Source organism: Aulonocara sp. 'chitande type north' Nkhata Bay, linkage group LG22 (assembly GCF_057382095.1).
Source record: "Aulonocara sp. 'chitande type north' Nkhata Bay isolate Kocher_YH1m ecotype deep benthic linkage group LG22, A_spYH_male_GT1.1, whole genome shotgun sequence".
Taxonomy (NCBI): domain Eukaryota; kingdom Metazoa; phylum Chordata; class Actinopteri; order Cichliformes; family Cichlidae; genus Aulonocara; species Aulonocara sp. 'chitande type north' Nkhata Bay.
This window is the reverse complement of record NC_141364.1, coordinates 25,183,345-25,202,739: the sequence shown is the minus strand read 5'-3', so window position 1 is coordinate 25,202,739 and position 19,395 is coordinate 25,183,345. Positions and strand designations below refer to the sequence as shown.

The 19,395-nt window shown below is 40.6% G+C and overlaps 1 protein-coding gene across 1 annotated transcript in view; it reads left to right on the top strand.

Moving 5' to 3' along the window:
- csmd2 (CUB and Sushi multiple domains 2) overlaps window positions 1-16,673 on the top strand; it is a 276,414-nt gene extending 259,741 nt beyond the window's left edge. Inside the window, exons 66-72 of the mRNA XM_086281126.1 lie at window positions 1,657-1,722; window positions 2,656-2,817; window positions 4,377-4,489; window positions 5,140-5,227; window positions 9,715-9,847; window positions 10,594-10,771; window positions 11,307-16,673. Coding sequence (XP_086137252.1) covers window positions 1,657-1,722; window positions 2,656-2,817; window positions 4,377-4,489; window positions 5,140-5,227; window positions 9,715-9,847; window positions 10,594-10,753 — 722 coding nt within the window. The 3' untranslated portion in view covers window positions 10,754-10,771; window positions 11,307-16,673. The remainder of the gene's footprint in view (window positions 1-1,656; window positions 1,723-2,655; window positions 2,818-4,376; window positions 4,490-5,139; window positions 5,228-9,714; window positions 9,848-10,593; window positions 10,772-11,306) is intronic.
- The last annotated feature ends 2,722 nt before the right edge of the window (window positions 16,674-19,395 follow it).

Below are 19,395 nucleotides of genomic sequence, written 5' to 3'. Positions count from 1 at the left end.
GGTGTATGTTTACTACTGTGATGTATTCCCGCGGCCCCCTGTGAGCAGTAAGGCATTATTAAAGCACTTCCGCTGAAGCTGTGAAACCGTGTCTCTCACGCCGCAGGGATACTTGAGCTGCTTTTTGACACATGACTCAAGTCCTATCACAGGCAGCCCTCAGCCACCACAGGGGTTATTAGGCGTAGACAGTAGTGATGGGTCGTTCGCGAACGAAATGGCTCTTAGATCCGGCTCTTTGACGTGAACGACGCGAGCCGGCTCCTTATCGCGAGCCGTCACGTGGGGTTTTTTTTTTTTTTTTTTTTTCTCTCAGCCTCTCTCTCGCACTTTTTTTCCGCTTCACTCTGCACGCGAGCCTTGTGCTTTATGCTGGGCAGAGGGGGGAGGGGCGGTAGTTACACTCAGTAGCACAGGAACAGAGCCAGAGAGAGAGAAAGAGAGGCAGGGACAACAACATTAGAAAGGTATAGTAATCATCTACAACTATTTTCGGTTGCAGATGATAAAGGATTGAGAAAGTTTATTCATGCAGGTCCATATGACAGAGAATATGCATCTTCTTTTAGTTTTCATATTATAATTTATATTTAATTGTGTTGTGGTTTGCAGTGTTTTGTGTTCTTTTCACTTTAAATTTGTGAAAGGAAAAAGCTGAAAATTTAAATAGTTAAAACTTGAAATGTGAATAGTTGATTTTTGTATTATATGATTTATTTATTACATTTTATGTGGAGTGAATAAATAAAAGTATATTTACGGTGGCCCCTAGAGACAAAGCACATACAAACTTCAAATCACGTACGAACTCTGAAGCATGTACAAACTCCAAAACACGTAAAAACACGTACAAACTCCAAAACACGTAAAAACTCCAAAAACACGTAAAAACACGTACAAACTCCGAAGCACGTAAAAACTCAGAAGCATATAAAAACTCAGAAGCACATAAAAACTCAAAACACGTACAAAAGACAACAGAAGTGCTCCAGGATGCTGGGCACAGTGTTGAGCCTTTGTTATCTTGTGGCTACACAAGCCAGCAAGTACCAACGACCGGATTTGGTGTGTGGTAATAACAGGTAAATGAACTTTTTTTTTAATTATTTGAATATATATATGAGTGCCTGTGTATAAATATACAAACAATACACACATGCTTTCAATTGTGTAATTTAAGTGATCTAGTAGCTCTGCTTTGGAAGTTCAGTTCATGCTAGAAATGTGTTTTGGAGTTTGTACGTGTTTTGTCTCTAGGGGCCACCGCATATATTTATATATAAACATATATAAATAAAACCACTTGTTTTTACGTTAGTAATTCCTTTTGTGCATAATTTTATATTATTGTTAATAATAAATTAATTAAAGCAACAAAACAACCTGAAGAGCCGGTTCGGAGCCGAAAGAGCCGGCTCTTTTTAGTGAGCCGAACCGAAAGAGCCGGATCTCTAAAAAGAGCCGGAAATCCCATCACTAGTAGACAGGAAGTGCTGATGGTGACATCCTTCTACTGCAATTACCTTCGAGCTGTTGTGGTGAAAGTAGAAATGAGATCTTCTTTTGTCACTTCTTGAGGCCCACACTGTACCTGTTTACAGGATACTCAGGTTTATTGTTTTCTTCTGTTAATATTGTGTGTTGTGCTCTCTTTAGCTGATATTCGCCCAAGTGGTAGGGGCCCGGTGGTGCCAGTGCAGGAGCCGTCCTCCAAGCACCCAGGTAAGAAAGGCACTCCTGGGATGTAAGATTACCATACTTAAACTCCTAAATGTGCTCAAATAAAGTCTATAACAAAAAAAAATGTCGTGTGAAACCTTGTTATCTACAATACGTACCTGACTTCAGTGATTAGTTCTACCTTTAAGCTGATTTCGTAGTCTGACGTTTTCTGCTGAATTGTGCAGGAACTGCGAATCGTGTCCTGAACTGTCATGGGAAATCTGTCTGTACATTCCAAACATTTGTTTATTGAACCTTCTGATGAATTCTTTAAAAGACAGAATTTAAATATCAATTTGCAATATTTTTGCTACATCCAGGATTTTTGTGCAAATTATTGTTTAGTACTCAGAGAGCGCAAATCTCCCTGAAGTTCGATGTATAGCTCTCTCAATATGATATATTACCTGATATGGTTTCTTGAATTTTTTTTTCAAGCTTTGACCTTGGGTGCTAACAGCAAAGGTCAAGTTAAAACGCCAGCCTAGGTACTCATGTTCACCAAGGCCTAGCAAATTGTTGTGTAGTCCATCCATTACAAATTGTGGGTAATATAGCTATTTAACAGATTTTCACATGTGGTGTAAACTTAACCTTGACTTGATTTTCACCAAAATTAAATCAGCTTGAGTTCTTATTGGTATCTACCGTCACACATTCAAAAATAACATGAAAACTGTGGACTCAAGGCTGCTGACAAACAGAGAGACAGTCAAACACAGAAACGGAAGCAATTACAATACTTCCTCGCTATGGGGGCACAAAAAACATACGAGGGTTTAGGGTTAAAAAAATCAAACCGAAGATCTAGAGGTCTCAAAAACTCATGTATCAAATATCAAAGACTTGTAATCACGAGGTTAATTTTGCAGAAACCCCCTCTGCAAAATAAAACACCTTATTTTTACTATTCATTCTTCCTTTGTCTTTCAGTTCCTGTTGGTGTGTTTGCTAAGAACTCCCTCTGGAGGGGATCCTACGAGTACCTCGGGAAGAAGCAACCAGCTATGTTGAGCATCACTGCCTTTGAACCCTTTAGCAACCGGGTTAATGGGACACTCATCGACCACAGTGGAGTAGAACTTAAACTGGCAGGTGAGTACAACAGTAACTCAAGATCTTCAAAAGATAAACATCACTCATAAAAACAGTCTGTGTGGGTCAATTCTTCTAAATTGCTTTTCATATCAGAGATCCGACTGAGTTTGCTTTTATCCAAATTTCAAGTGAGTTCAAGAAGCAAGAAATCAGTGTGGTCTCTGCTTGAATTGGATTATTGCTGCTGTAACAGAGCAGCAGACATTTTATATTATTCTCAGTGGTATAATCACTGCACAGCTGCAATCATCAAATTTCATCAGTAGCAGCCTGGACACTTCACTCCTGTAGCTGCTAGTATTTATATATAGTATTCACATATTTTCAATAGACAAACTGAGCAACAAACTATAAATTTCCCTTTTTTAACTAGCTTTCAAAATGTTTAAGATTGTTTTTATGAATTTTATCTTTTAATAGATCCATCATTTAAATGGGAAGTCTGATGAGATTTTTCCTCTGCCTAGGCAAAGCTTTCGCATTTCCAGAACTCGGTTTTGTCCCTAAACGATTAAAAACCCATCAGTAAGACCTGCTGTAGCACCGGCTGACAGATATCTTTATTATAGAGGTGTTATATTGAGTTGACTTCACATACACTGTAGGTTTTTATGGGGTTTATTGACAGTGACAAAAAAAGTTGGTTATTGTCGGCCATAATCTTTCATTACAAATTGCCTCGCTTGGAAGGGGAATAAAAGTGAAATGGGAACGCTGTTTAATAAAACTTAAGCAACTGTGTGTTACTATACGAGTTATTGTATGAATCACAGCAGCGAGCAGCAACGATTGGGCTCTCGCACCTTCACAGTTTCTTTTTTTTGTGTTTTGTTTAATGGCACGTCTATCGCTGCATGTCATGTGTAGAACACACAATATAAATACAGAGAAAATTAAAGATTCATTAAAGCCAGTAGACTGCGCTTCGTGCCTCCAGGCTGGGAACCGTCTCAAAATTTAATAATGTATTTTTACCTGCAGTAATTCTTGGCAAAACAGTGCCATAGCCAGTCAGTTTATCAAAAGTGCAAAAGTTTCACTAAGGTCTTAAGACAAAATATGTTAATTTTAAATGGCTCTCAAGGAAGAAAAGTACAAGGTCTGATTTTTTTTTTTTTTTAAAAAGGAGATTGGACTGTTGCTGCTCCAGGATTTTCTTTTGCACGCCTTTGATGTTTCACGCGGCCTGCTTGCGGCCTGCCACATGCTGGTGATACTTCTGACGTGCACGTGTCTATTGTGCCTCCTCAAAAATGCATTTTAGTGAGAGGGGAACATGAAAGTAGAATACTGAAACATTTTCAAGAGGGCGCCACCTTGCACCCGTTTCCTAAAAGCCTAAATTTAGATTCATTTATTAGACAGTGTTGGTGACTTGCCATTATCCATAAGAGTTCCATTTTCCCACGGGGGATTCACAAGATAACGACAGGTGGACAGAAACAGAAGAAAGAGTCGACATGAACTCAACAAGAGGCCGGCTCAGAGCAAATGTCATGTCTTTTTATCAAACGAGTGTCTGTTTTTCCGAAATAACTGCAACCCCTTTTCTACAGGTACATATAAGAGAGAGGATGCTCAGCTGGTGCTGCAGGTTCATCAGATCAGAGGCCCTGTGGAGATCTTTGTCAACAAGTTCAAAATGGACAACTGGTCCCTAGATGGACGTGTAAGTGCAAGGGTCTGGTCCAGAACAACACCTCTTGTTGTACTTGAAAAGATTTTACACAACATACACACACGCATCTACATTGTGAACTATGTCGAGCACACTAACCTTGTCACTCTAGGGAGATGGAGGGCCCACCAAGAGTTTTCTCTTTAATTAAAATGTCAGTTAAATCATTGCCTGGTAATCAGGACTCCACAGACCCACACCACCCCCTTTCACTCTTCTCTCCCATATTATCCTCCGACCTCAGGCACCACTAATACACTCTCTCCCAATTAATTAAAAAAAAGCAGGTCACAGTAAATGTGGTTATGTGGTGCTGTGTTTATTCAAACATGCGTATGTGTCATACGATGCACATCACATGAGTGTGCCCCGGTGCGAATCCTCTGTGTAATCCTCTTGGGTAACAAGCTCACATGTGTGCAGCGGGGCTGAGTGTGCGTATGTTTGTTCTCTGGATCAGAAAAAAAAAAGAAAAAAACCCGTCACATTAAATGTCAGCCACGCGAGTGCCTCTCAGCTCTTTTTGACGTGATATTTCATTTTCTGCGTGCACCAGCTGCTGACACTTTGGTGATACGCTCCTTTGTGAAGCTGGGATGTGACACATTAAGCGTCTGTCTTCCAATCCTTTCTCTCCCCAGGTGTCCTACATCTCTTCTTCCAACTCCTACGTGTACCAGGGAGTTGTCACCGGAAAAGGCTTTGGCCAATTTGGTCTCCAGAGAGTGGGTGAGTGAGTGGTCCACTTGGTCACAGAAACCTGTGACCGAGTGATCTCCTGGGAAGATTTTGTTTTTCTTTGGATTTCTATTCGAAAAAAAATGTCACTTGAGATGTATGTAATGTCTCTAAGCTCTTACAGCATACACTGTGGTGGGTTTCACTTATCTGTACAGTGTAAATACTCTTTAGGATCATGTGTCTGTGAAGCTAGCAAGAGGCAAACACAAATGACATCCGTATACACAAACCATACACTCACATTCATAAACAGCTAAACAGAATGTTTCCTTTGACAGTTATTTGTTGACACCTGTAGTCTTTGCCAAGTAGCCTCATATCTGGCAGTTTTCATGTAGCAAATATTATCTGTTCATTGCTGTGCGTCATTCTGTAGTTCCTTCAGCAACTTCAGCTTTGCTGCCAGAGATGTAGAAGTGCTTTTCAAAGAGTTACAGCTGTCCACATACAAGGTGTGATCAGAAGGTTTTGGAAACAAGCCCATAAGATTAAAACATTGAATCAATTAAAACTGATTTAAAGTTAGTATCTGTCCTGAGTGCAGTCTGGATAGCCCCAAGAAAATCATACTGAGCAGGAGATCTGACATTTCCCATCTACCTCCTTTTGCACTGTGAACAAGATTTTTCCACAGAATTAAAATTTTACTTTTAACCTGACCTGGCCTTCATGTGGATGATCATCCCTGGTGATGGGGGTCCATCTCAGCAGTTTTTTGCCAAAGGGTCCACAGTTTGTTTCTAAGCTCAAAGGCAAACCGTCAGTTGAAGAGTGACTAGGAGCATGCTGTTCGATTATTTTTCTTTTAGACATGGGGTTATGCTCTGTAAATCTGTCCCCCAGGGTGAGACTGTTATTGTAGAGTTCTACTGAAACGCCCTGAGGCGTCTAGGGGGAGAGCGCTGAGTGGAAACAGCATCAAGTGTGTGCCAACCTGCCATCTCCAGCCAGCGCAGAGCACTTTGAAAACGCAGGAGGTTTTTGGCTACACGTACACAATCTTTGATCACCATCTGCCCCACAAGCCATATTTGCCTCCTGCAACATTGTCCACTCCTTGAAAATGAAACTGAAGGGTCCCTGTTTTGACAGACTGCCGCGCCTCACATAAGCACAAGTGCAAATGGACGGAACAAAACTTCCACTGACAGATCGAAACGTAGCAGTTGCGGTAAAAACAGCCGTGAAAGATATGAACAGAGCTTTAGATCTTCTCATGCACCCAAGAGCTGTTTAATCAAGCTGTAGATGAACTGTGCATTAGTATTTTTTAAGGCACATTTTTCACCACGCCTTGTATCCTGTCTCAAATTTGTGATGTATTATGCAACTCATACATGCCTTATGTGTTAAAGGTACAGTGTGTAAAATTTCACCACTAGCTGTCAGCAGATTTCTTACTCAAGTGCAGAATCCTTGCTACAGGGGCCACTTATTAATCCCTAAGGAAATTGGGGATTAAGATCAAGGATTAGGGAAAAACAACTCTGGCCGCCCTTCATCTGTAGAGAGTATATAGTCGGTCAGTCTGCTGTTTACCTGTCAATATGTGCCCAAATCTATTTACCCTGGAGGAAGCTGTAAAACTGTGAAAGGAGTCCGATACAAGTCGATGAGTCAGTCAAGCTCACTTCTGGCGAGTCCTTACTGAACTTTATTGTCAGTAAGGACTGCTGTTAGCTGACAGTAGTGAAAACTTCTTTGAAGTAGATCTAACATTGTTTAAGTCAATGCAGATAACCTCTCATACGATGTTAAAATGTAATCAAATGGTTTATCAGAGGGAAAGACGGATTTTTAGGACACTCAAGACTGAAACATTAGCTGGAATAATGCTAGCTTATAACAAGCTGTTGTTGTTATTTAGCCGTCTCGTTATCAGCTGTGTGGAGACAGGAGGGTCCCATGTATAATTTGCTAACAAAGATTAATTGCAACAACATCGGGTATAAAAAAGCATGTTTGCACATGTTTTCATCTGTTAGCACCCTGACTTTAGTTTACCAGATGAGGCATGACGTGAGGAAGAAATGAGGGACGAGAGAGAGAGCAGTGTTGGAGGAGGAGAAAGATATAATGAAACAGAGATGATGAAAATATACATTAACAAATTGGACAATGGGCTTGCTCATAGGGGGTCATATAATTGTTGGGTTTTTCGCTGTATCTATTAATGTGCGATCTACTGTACAATATAAAGCACCTTGAGGCGACTGCTGTTGTGATTTGGCGCTATATAAATAAAATTGAATTGAATTGACAAGACCCGATTAAGCAATTTAATTCAGTTCAATTTTATTTATACAGCGCCAAATTACAACAACAGTCGCCTCAAGGCAATTTATATTGTAAGGGGTAGACCCTACAATAATACATACAGAGAAAAACCCAACAATCATTTGATCCCCTATGAGCAAGCACTTTAGCGACAGTGGGAAGCAAAAACTCCCTTTTAACAGGAAGAAACCTCCAGCAGAACCAGGCTCAGGGAGGGGCGGGGCCATCTGCCGTGACTGGTTGGGGTGAGAGAAGGAAGACGGGATGGCAATGTCCTTCTTGTCCACTGTTTTCAAGATGTTTGGGCAACATCAAAACATCAAAAGCACTTGCTCCTATGGATTTTGAAAGTATTATATCTAACTTTAGGAGAATGCATCAGTGTGTTGGAAGCCATTATGGCTCACTAATCAGTGTATATATTTATAAGTACAATATTATTTTTTCTGTTGAACAATATCCCTAAAATTACATACTGTACCTTTAAACCTGAAGTAACATTGCTTTTGTGTCAGATCCACCTGACATACAATGCTTCAATGCACCAATACATGGCTTTCTTTTATGTCAGAAATTAATGATGCATGTGTCATAAAAAAGAGAGTATATTTAAGGCCCTTTTTTAACTGTATTGCTGTACATTTATTCTTTAATTTTACATCATTCTTCATATTAGTTCTGGTTTAAGAACTAATCCACAAAAAAATGGGAAAAGTTGGGGACGTGAATTTAAAGTTCCTATAACAGAAACCGTACATTGGGCTTAGTGTGATTTCTGAGTGGGTACCTTAAATTGCTTAGTAATCTGATAATAACTTAAATGAAAGATTACTTTTGTCCTAAGCTTCCATCAGCAGTCAGGGACGCTTGATTAAGCATTGTTAATTTCTCACGTACCCGTGATAGGTTTTGCCTCGCTCCGAGTCTCTTTAGCTCACGGTATTCATTAAAGGTCGCTGCGCTATACAGAGAAACGAGTAGAGGAAGAATGAATTGTGACATTGTTATGTTTAAAATAGATCCGCTGTCCTCCAGATTTTTTTTTTTTTAATCTGCTCACATGATGTCATATCTCGTATTCACATAAACAGTTAAATCGCAAATGCTGCTGCTGCTTTGGCTGCTTTCGTATTTGCAGAGACATATTTCAGAGGAATTTAGCAGCTTTTGAAAAGCAAAGCCCACGCTGGAGACGCTTCCATATTGGCTGCTAGACAAACTAAAGAAGCCAAAGTGTAGGTACAAAGATGGATCAGATACAAGCAGGAATTTGGAATTGAGCGCGAAGTTACGCCGAGGGTAACATAGATTAAGTGTGTGTGTGTGTACACGGTGAAAGTGGATGTGAAAATCTGCTGTAGTGACAAAGGTGTTTGAACAGCGGGTGCGGTCCACAGATACACACATGCACATCCTGCTACAACAAACTGATTGAGCAAACAGCTCTTAATTAATACCGAGGGTTAGGGCTTATACCAGGGTATTCATGTGTACGCAGGTTTAAGCGTTTATTTTAAAAAAATTTAAAAAGCAGATGCGTGTGTGGGAGGTGGGCTAGACATCTTTGAAATAATCCAACTTAATTTGTCGACATTTTGCGTTTTGTTTTTAACTCGGCGGTGTAACCGCCAGTGCGGTCTGCCTGTGTTTGTGCATCTGTTTGTGTGCGGTGGGGGGTTGATTGGCAAACACCGCACAACCCGCTAATTTAATTCCTTCCTGTTTGTCTCTCGTCCTTTATTGGAGCGTTTTTGGCATTCCGTGGCAAACAGGTGGGCTGTCACTCCTCCGCTGTTGCTGTTACAGACACACACCTCCATAAATTAGAGAATGAATCTGAAATGAGTTAATAGCTGTCGGGCTTTGATGTCAGTAATTAAGAGTCATTGTTGGGATAATGAAATTTGACATTCCCAGGGGGCGAAATGAAGCTAAAGTAAAGCAATAAACCAAGAAGAAGAAAAAAAGCCAGTTTATGCTGCTCGGGCTATTATTTATAAATGGAGTCTTCCTGGTAGCCTTCTTCAGTCATCACAAATTCTTTTATGACATTGTTATCCTATTTATTTCCACTTATGGACTGAGGAGGATAATATCACTTTTGTTTATTGGAACTTTTTTTTATGGGACTTAATTGTAGTCATACGCTGAAGTAATGCTCATGTAATGTCTCAACTTCTTGTCTGTCTCTCTTCCAGAGAGTATAGATCCCAGCAGAGACCAACAAGGCTACAACTTTGCCTCCAACAGCAGTTCAGTGGCAGCAGCCATCCTAGTGCCTTTTATAGCCATGATCATTGCAGGCTTCGCTCTGTACCTCTACAAACACAGGTAAGGCTCGCTACAACTCCAAGCTGATCTTTATTATTTCCCTATTCAAGGAGGAGTGTCCTTGAATAAGACCAGAAAAATGACAAACAACATTTTCTGATAGCTTATTTTATTTGTTGACAGTGCTGAAGAAATGCTTAGTGCGATTACATTTCAGGAAATGAAGCATCCAAGTGGCCGCATCCTATTCAAGTCATTCTCCCTATGTTTATAAAAGCAATATCATTGCATCAGTGATTAGGTTACCCATATTCTGCACGGATTCCTTTTCTTTTTTACTTTGTGAGCCTGCAAGAATATTGAGGCGCACATGCTTTATTGTTCAAAATACACAATACACTGCAGACACAGGGAACAGCAGAGGCATGAAGCAGACCGATATGACACAAGACAAGTGACAAGGGAGAGAAAACAACACATGCATATAAGAGAAGCTGACAGGGAATATGTTTACTTGAAGTTCTTTCCAAGTTGGTGAAGTTTGCTCTTGCTTGAGTATATGCATCCTCCTCCAAAATACATTAACTTCAACTTCACTTTTTTTAATCCACTAAAGGCATATGTTACCCTCAATATGAGAAAATCTGTGATAACAGGAAACCTTCCCTGCAGAGAAAATTTGCTTCGTAACCATGACACAGCAGATTGTGGATGCTCACAACATTAGGAACATCTGGTGCTAGGAGTGGATAAAGATTATTGTTCATCCACCCCCACCCACACCTCCTTTTGTTTTGTTTTTTTAGAAGAAGACCCAAAGTTCCCTTCAATGGTTACGTGGGCCATGAGAACACTAACGGGCGAGCCACGTTCGAGAACCCCATGTATGACCGCAACATCCAACCCACTGACATCATGGCCAATGAGACAGAGTTCACAGTCAGCACAGTGTGCACAGCTGTATAGCAACCGCTTCCTCTGAAGGTGAGTACCACACCACCGTTGGGTCACCCTGGCTGCACGATATAAAAATAACTTGGAACTTCAGGCATCCATGATTTCATATTTTTCTCTGAACGTAGATAACGTGAGTCTGAGATAATCGCACATCTGAGGCGCCACAACTGTTGAAGCAAGACACAGTTTCTCCGAATGTAGTTTCAGACTCAACCTTTTACCTTCGTCCCATAAAGACTTTTCTATGAATAGAAAAAAAACAGGGATTGGTTTTCCTCCTGCAGTCTTCCCTTTGATCCGCACACCATCATATTAATTGTATAAAAAAAATAAAGTGTAGTTTGTTTATAAAAATAGAATGGTTATTTGGAATCATGGGAAAATGACATTAATGCATATATTTTCTCTGCTCTCTGTCATCTTTATCGTCTCCATTGTTTGTTTCTTTATCCTTTTCTTTTCAACCCACTTCTCTTGTTTCCTGGATTTGAATATATCTCTTTTCCCTCACCCTTCCCCACCATTTTCTACACACTCATCCTCTGTTACATCACCGATTCAGTCCGGGGACGAGAGGTGCACCACGTCCTCGCCTGCGTGCCAGCTGAGGACATCTATAGCTCCTTGAGCAGAGGGCAAGACAAAGATTATTTTATTTGCTGAAATACCTTCAAGAAACATCTCCAGCGGAAAAGGCGCTTACCTGCTGGCGATAAGAAAACAAACAGAAAGAAACCACGTGAAGACAACCATCTGAACACACGACAACAACAACGCGCTTTTCGTAACTTTACGTGGTTTCTTGATCATTCTCCATATTTCGAGGAAAAGCTTCCACCTTAAACTGCAGCCAGTGGGGAGTACGACTGGGAGCAAAGCTGTGATGACTTTTCTCACCGCCTAAACCCAAAGGGAATTTTACCTGTAAACTTTTAAGTCGAGAAATATACCTGTAGCTTACGGAGGCCTCTGTGCAAGCGAACTGTAAGACGGGCAGCGGCGTATTGGCTTGTGTGTGAATCTGAGGGAGACGGTCTGGACTGTTTCGATTCATCTTTCTCGTTTTTTTGTTTTTTGTTTCTCATTAGCTATTTTTATTGTGTTCGCTCTTATATGCTGCTCACCTTATTCTTTGAGTCGCTGGATGCCAGTTTTCTTCCCAGCTGTCCGCTCCTGAGGTTCTCGAAAAGTATCATCGGGGACCCCTCAGTTTCTGGCAGAGGATGAATTAAAAATTCAGTGAGTTTTTGAAGGCCTTGCTGGAGACACACACACACAGACACACTCGACTTCATCTTTTTTTTTGTAGCAGGAATAAAATTCTGCTTGGCGAGGCAGCTGTGTCCAGTGTAGGGGTTCAAAGGTAGCTTGGGCTGCTGAAATTAAAAAAAAAAAAAGCACTTAGTGAGGTTGTAGTGAGAGTTGTACATGCGAGTGTGAGTGCGTATGTTCATGTGCACATCTTGTAGCTGCCCTCATCTGTTCTCACCCTAAAAATCCAACCAAACACGCAATGCTGTCTTATTTTATTTTTTTGTTGCTTTAAGAAGTGAAAGTATTGAGTTTACGAGTTTAGGATTACGCCAACTCAGAGGCTCCGAAAACCAGTAAATTAAACGTCGACAATCTATAAATCCAGTCTCCATCATTTTTCTTTCTTTTCTTTTTGGTTGGTAGCGATCGATCAGATAGATCAAAGGGACCGAAGAGAGACAAATTCACTTCTCAAGCTAACACACTTGAATCAAAGGTTAAGCAAGGGGAAGTACTCTTGACATTTGCTCCAAAAACAGGCTTTTTTTTAACCATGCCGCCACCTCTGCTCTGAGGCCCTTGAGGAGAAGGGACCATGTCGCAACAAACCACAATGTAGCACAGCAAATCTGTATTTAGATTACACTATCTGCTTTTTTTCTTTTCTTTTTTAAAGTTTCTTTTAATCCCGGATCCAGCTTTGCTCGTTTCACTGGATTAAAAGGTGACACAAGTTGCAGCAGTAGCTCCGCTAAACTTTGGCCTTAGGAAAACAAAGATCAAAGTGCGGTCATGTTCTCGCTCTCTGGAAATGTTCAAATGAAGGCGCTGGGGTTTGAAGAATGGATGAAGCGAGAGATGCGTTCCCTCTGGATTGCATTCAGGTCTTTTTCATGCAAGCTCACTTCTGACAGCTCGCTCCCCTTTGGAAAAAAAAAAGAAAAAGAAAAAAATTGCGTCGCTTTGTTTTGTCTTCGCCCTTCATAAAAATGTTGCAGAAGGCTTCCTCAGAGCTGTGACAGCAGGGGAGTCGCTGGCCTACTGATTACTCCCCACGCATTAAATTGGAAATGATAAATATGATTTTGGGAGGGGGTTGAAAAAAGTGTTTATGTCTTTGCTGCTAACGCTTCCCCATATCTATGGCAACTGGGGAGTGATATGCAAAAAAAAAATTATATTGAAAATGCAACACAGGAGGAAACTGTCATCTAATATAACAGCGGGGCTCTACCTTGGCCTCTACCTTGGCTGGTGAATGACACGTCTGATGAAAATACGAATGCTTTGTGACCCGTATTAAGTGTGTGTGTGTGTCTGTGTGTGTGTGAGAGAGAGAGAGGGGGGGGGGAGATGTTTTCAAAAACACCCTGCTCCACTTCCTGCTCCCGTACCTGTAAATGCTAACCTGCAGCTGCTAGGTGAGGTGAATAGTGTGCGAATTTCACAGGAGCAAATTGGGCCATTACGTCTAATTTGCATTAATTTTAGCTTCATTATCAAACCCATAAGAAAATTCATTTTTACATTCCCAATATCAGGACACGCTCAGATCCTTTTCACTTCTTTAGTTCCTTTTTTGTGTGTGTGAGTGTGTTAAAATCAAAAAAGGAAATTCATCTTATGGATTTTTGTTGCTGCGTTATTCTTATTATTATACATTTCTTTTTTTTAATGAAGTCTTTAAATTTGCCCGTTGTACATAATTTCCCTCAGAATTCCAGACCTTTTGAAACCAATCACCGTATTGTTTCTTCAATCAGTTTCGCTGTGGGTCGGTAATTGCTTTTACAATTTTATTACTTTTAAAGCTCGCGTTTATCTCGGCCGTACAGATAGAATATTGCCCCGTGCTTGCTCTGGTAGTGAATTGATGGGAGAGGAAACGATTGAATTACCCTGGATATTTCACAGGGAGAGGAGAAGTTGCTCGCGCATTATCTCAAAGGAGCTGCTACTCAGTTCCTATAGTTTTCTGTGGCTGTTGCACGTTGCATTTCATTTGTTTTTTTTGTGAAATTGCTCCAAATATGTCAGCAAAGTGGACGGCTTCATTATTAAATCGCAGCTTCTGTTGAGGGCACTTTCAAGCGGTCTTTTCCCCAACTTACACAAAACGATCAAACGAACACGTGTAAATAAGGACGGCGTGTTCACGAACCCCAGAGGAAGCAATTCCGTTTGCCTAGATTTAGACTATAAATCTGGATTAACATAATACAGAAGCAAGCGCTCACACAAATATGATTGTTTTTACTAACAAGGGCTCATTCCCCACAAATTCAAGGATTAAAAAAAAGGGCCAAACACAATTTTCTTTTTTTCTTTTTTTCATGTTCGTACCTCCAGGAAGCATTTTATGTTAATTATAGTGCCTTGTTACCCCCTTATATCATAAATATGCTTTAGACGCAGTGTTCTTATGTTAAGGAATTCCAGTATCTTTCCTAGGATTTTTTTTTCTTTGGGAAGGGGGGTTTCCTCTTGTTATGTCAGATATTAGAAATGTAAGTCTTTTAGGGTTTTCGGTAAAGCCCTTATCCCTGCCTGAGTAACCCACACACACTGAAGAGTCCGCAGGCTTTGTAGATCTGTTTTTAATCTTTGATCTCACTGAAAATCTGAGCTTGTTAGGTTCATGCCAGAGTCACCATCAGTTTGTTTTTTTCCCCCCCAAACGAGCCGTGTGCTCAGTCGTACTGTATTTTGGTGTGCAAGGATTAATGGCCAGGACTTTATGTTGTTGGCTTCGTGCTCGGCTGGGTGTTTGCCCTCTGTTTGCTTTGCGAGTTTAAAAATAAACCAAAGAAAGTTATCCAAATTCAGACGATTTAGAATTAGACATATAGTGATAAAAATTAAGATTTATTATTCTGTCACGTCTTGATGTTGCTTAATTTATTTCTGCTGTTGTTTTTTTATGTCAAGCAAACCATTTTATGGATACATTTCCCTTAATGGTCAGTACATCTATAGAAGTATTTAACCTATCTAGTGTTAGCCCAGAAAGTCCAGTCATATGAAAGTAAAGATCGCAGAGCTCTCAATGAAGCCGTGCTCTAAGAGTCAGAATTAAGTCTTTCTTAATAGCAGCAGGCTACTTCCTGGTTCTCTTTGCATATTTTAAGACACAAACGGCGCTCATCTTCAGTTCATTTTCGTTATCAGCCGGTCACAGCTCTGGGTTCTGTCCTGCTCTCCCATCTCTTCTATAATGAAACACACCACAGCTATGGTCTTTGAGTTTCCTTCAAAAGTTCACAGAGTTTTCCTCGCAGTCAGGGACCCGACCAACGGCTCTCCCTTTCTTCGCGCAGCACAGGACAGCACTGCACATGTATTGAACGACCGAGCGATCCATCAGTTATGCCGTGTGACACGTTCTGCATCAGCTATCATTTATAATCTCCCGTCTCTCACTGCCACCACATATTGATGGCCAGACAACAAATCTCAACTTCCCCGCTGTGTTTTACAGGCCCATTCCATGCAATTTGCCTTCACTATTCAGCCCATTTCAGCTCTTCTAGTGGACTAAAGCGTGGGGAGAGAGGGAAGGGATGTATTTTGAAAAGCTTTGAAGCTTAAATGAGTTTTATTCTTTCAATGTGAAATGCGAGCAGCGTGGTAGTAGGATCATTCGTGATCAGATCACTGGATTTATTGCTCAAAAACTACTGAATGTATTTCATTTCACTGAGTGCACCAGAATTTATCTATCTATACTGTGTTGAATATCTGTAATCCCACAACTTTTTCTCTGTTTGTGTGCAGTAATGGATAAAAAAAATATATAAAAAAACCTGTCAGTATGTGTTATCTTTGGACTAAAAACAGAATGTCCAATTTATCTAGAGTATAATATAGCAAAGTATTTACAAAGAGCTGCTTTTTTATTACCAGATATTTTTCTGTTAGTTTTTCCATGGCAACAAACTTATAAAGTCCCATATTTTCATTTTGTTTTCTTTCAACATGTTTTTTTCAAGCCAGTTCTGTAAATCTCTCAACTAGTCTCTATGTGAGACTGAAAAACCCGCAATGCCCAAGCAGGTTCGACATGGCCATTAAAGGCCTCAACGAGAAAAAAAAAAAAAAGACAAAACGGCGAAAGGCAAAGAGCCAGTGTCGGTGTCTCGCTGTACACCAAAAGGATTTACCGGTGACGACGTGGACAAACGTGAGCTTAAGCAGACTGTGCAACGACAGAGCAACTGCAGAGGAAATATGTCTGAGATAAGAGAATATGTTAACAAATAAAAAAAAAACCTTTTTTTGTACAGAGATATATTTTTATGAAAATACATTTGTAATATAAAAAGAAAAAATGGATTGACATATATGTAAATGTTTTTCTTTTTCATTATTGTAGTACAAATGCTAGTGGGGAGTATATGAAAAATCTATATATAAATATAAATATATATATATAAATATATATATAAATATAAATATATACAAAGAAAAATAGAAACAAGGCTTTTTTTGTATATGTAAAAAAGATTGTATATAAAAGTTTACATACATACTGTACATATGTAAGACCCACCATGGCTTGTCTGCAATATATAAAATGTATTTTATCTGTCTGTATATGATGCTTTGCATTGTGTCTAAGCTTATTCTACTTTCTTGAACTTGAAACTTATTTTGAAGGTTTTGGAATAAAACATAAAACCTACCACTTGGGTGAATTCTTGTGTTTATTGCCTCAAACCCATAATCATTAGTTAATGCATAGTATGATGTATGTATCGTGTATAGCCTTTCTAAGGGGGGAAGAGGCAAGGCCATATATCCAGTGTTCCTGGTGCGTGTTGCAATTGTGGGTCAGAATATCTGATTTGCTCTTTATGGTGTTTTTTTTTTCATGTATGTTACTTTTTTTAATGGAGAGACACAGAATATCAACCAAAAACAAATCACATCACATTAAGTATGTGACACAGATTACAATCAGTTGTTCAAAACAGATACTCCTGGTCTTAACTCATTATGTGTACAAGCATGTCCAAAGATCTTTTTTTTCCCCTATTCCAACCTCTAACCACCAACGAGCTGTCAAAGGATATCAGGGACAAGATTGTAGATCTGGTGGAACAGCCTAAATCTACATGGGAGGAGCTTGTTAGTGATCTGAAACCACCATTGGCAACGCATGTCACTGTAATCTTACAGCGCCCATAAGGTCCCCCTGCTCAACAAGGCACATGTACAGTGGGGCAAAAAAGTATTTAGTCAGCCACCGATTGTGCAAGTTCCCCCACTTAAAATGATGACAGAGGTCAGTAATTTGCACCAGAGGTACACTTCAACTGTGAGAGACAGAATGTGAAAAAAAAATCCATGAATTCACATGGTAGGATTTGTAAAGAATTTATTCGTAAATCAGGGTGGAAAATAAGTATTTGGTCACCTCAAACAAGGAAAATCTCTGGCTCTCACAGACCTGTAACGTCTTCTGTAAGAAGCTTTTCTGTCCCCCACTCGTTACCTGTATGAATGGCACCTGTTTGAACTAATCATCTGTATAAAAGACACCTGTCCACAGCCTCAAACAGTTAGACTCCAAACTCCGCCATGGCCAAGACCAAAGAGCTTTCGAAGGACACCAGGAAAAGTATTGTAGACCTGCACCAGACTGGGAAGAGTGAATCTACAATAGGCAAGCAGCTTGGTGTGAAAAAATCAACTGTGGGAGCAATCATCAGAAAATGGAAGACATACAAGACCACTGATAATCTCCCTCGATCTGGGGCTCCACGCAAGATCTCATCCCATGGGGTCAAAATGATCATGAGAACGGTGAGCAAAGATCCCAGAACCACACGGGGAGACCTGGTGAATGACCTGCAGAGAGCTGGGACCAAAGTAACAAAGGTCACCATCAGTAACACACTACAACGGCAGGGAATCAAATCCCGCAGTGCCAGACGTGTTCCGCTGCTGAGGCCAGTGCATGTCCAGGCCCGTCTGAAGTTTGCCAGAGAGCACATGGATGATACAGCAGAGGATTGGGAGAATGTCATGTGGTCAGATGAAACCAAAGTAGAACTTTTTGGTATAAACTCAACTCGTCGTGTTTGGAGGAAGAAGAATACTGAGTTACATCCCAAGAACACCATACCTACTGTGAAGCATGGGGGTGGAAACATCATGCTATGGGGCTGTTTTTCCGTGTTAAGGACAGAATGAATGGGGCCATGTATCGTGAGATTTTGAGCCAAAACCTCCTTCCATCAGTGAGAACTTTGAAGATGAAACGAGGCTGGGTCTTCCAACATGACAATGATCCAAAACACACCGCCCGGGCAACAAAGGAGTGGCTCCGTAAGAAGCATTTGAAAGTCCTGGAGTGGCCTAGCCAGTCTCCAGACCTCAACCCCATAGAAAATCTGTGGCGGGAGTTGAAAGTCCGTGTTGCTCGGCGACAGCCCCAAAACATCACTGCTCTCGAGAAGATCTGCATGGAGGAATGGGCCAAAATACCAGCTACTGTGTGTGCAAACCTGGTAAAGACCTATAGTAAACGTTTGACCTCTGTTATTGCCAACAAAGGTTATGTTACAAAGTATTGAGTTGTATTTTTGTTATTGACCAAATACTTATTTTCCACCCTGATTTACGAATAAATTCTTCACAAATCCTACCATGTGGATTCATGGATTTTTTTTTCACATTCTGTCTCTCACAGTTGAAGTGTACCTCTGGTGCAAATTACTGACCTCTGTCATCATTTTAGGTGGGGGAACTTGCACAATCGGTGGCTGACTAAATACTTTTTTGCCCCACTGTACAGGCCCTTCTTAAGTTTGGCAGTGAACATCTAAATGATTCAGAGAAGGCTTGGGAGAACGTGCCATGGACAGATGAAACCAAAATCAAGCTTGTTGGAACCAACTCGACCTGTTGTGTCTGAAAGGAGTATAACCACAGAACACCATCACCAAGGTCAAGGGGTGGTTTTCCTGCTGAGGGTATAGGACGACTTCACCAGATTGAGGGGAAAATGGACAGGCTTTCAGTTGCCAAGCAGCAGCCAGGAAACTTTAGGATATAGAGAGTTTGTGTCATGGTCCTGGGCCATGTTGCCACAGTGTTCTTAGTTTCCTTGTATGTTTGTATTTTGTTCCTTGCTTAGGCCATGTTTTCTGAGTTGCCCTGTTGTGTTGTTCCCTAAGTGTTTTCCCTTCATGGCTTTTACCCCCTGTGTGCCCCTCTGTGTATCTGTGAGCCCTCGTCTCTCCTTATGTTTTATCCCATGCTTCCCCTGCCCATTATGTCTAAGTTCTCCCCGTGCTCTCTCTTCCCCCTGTGTGCCCTCTATGTATTTATGAGCCCTCGTCTCCCTTTGTGGTTGTTTCATGTTTCCCCAGCCCGTTATGTCTGTGTTTTCC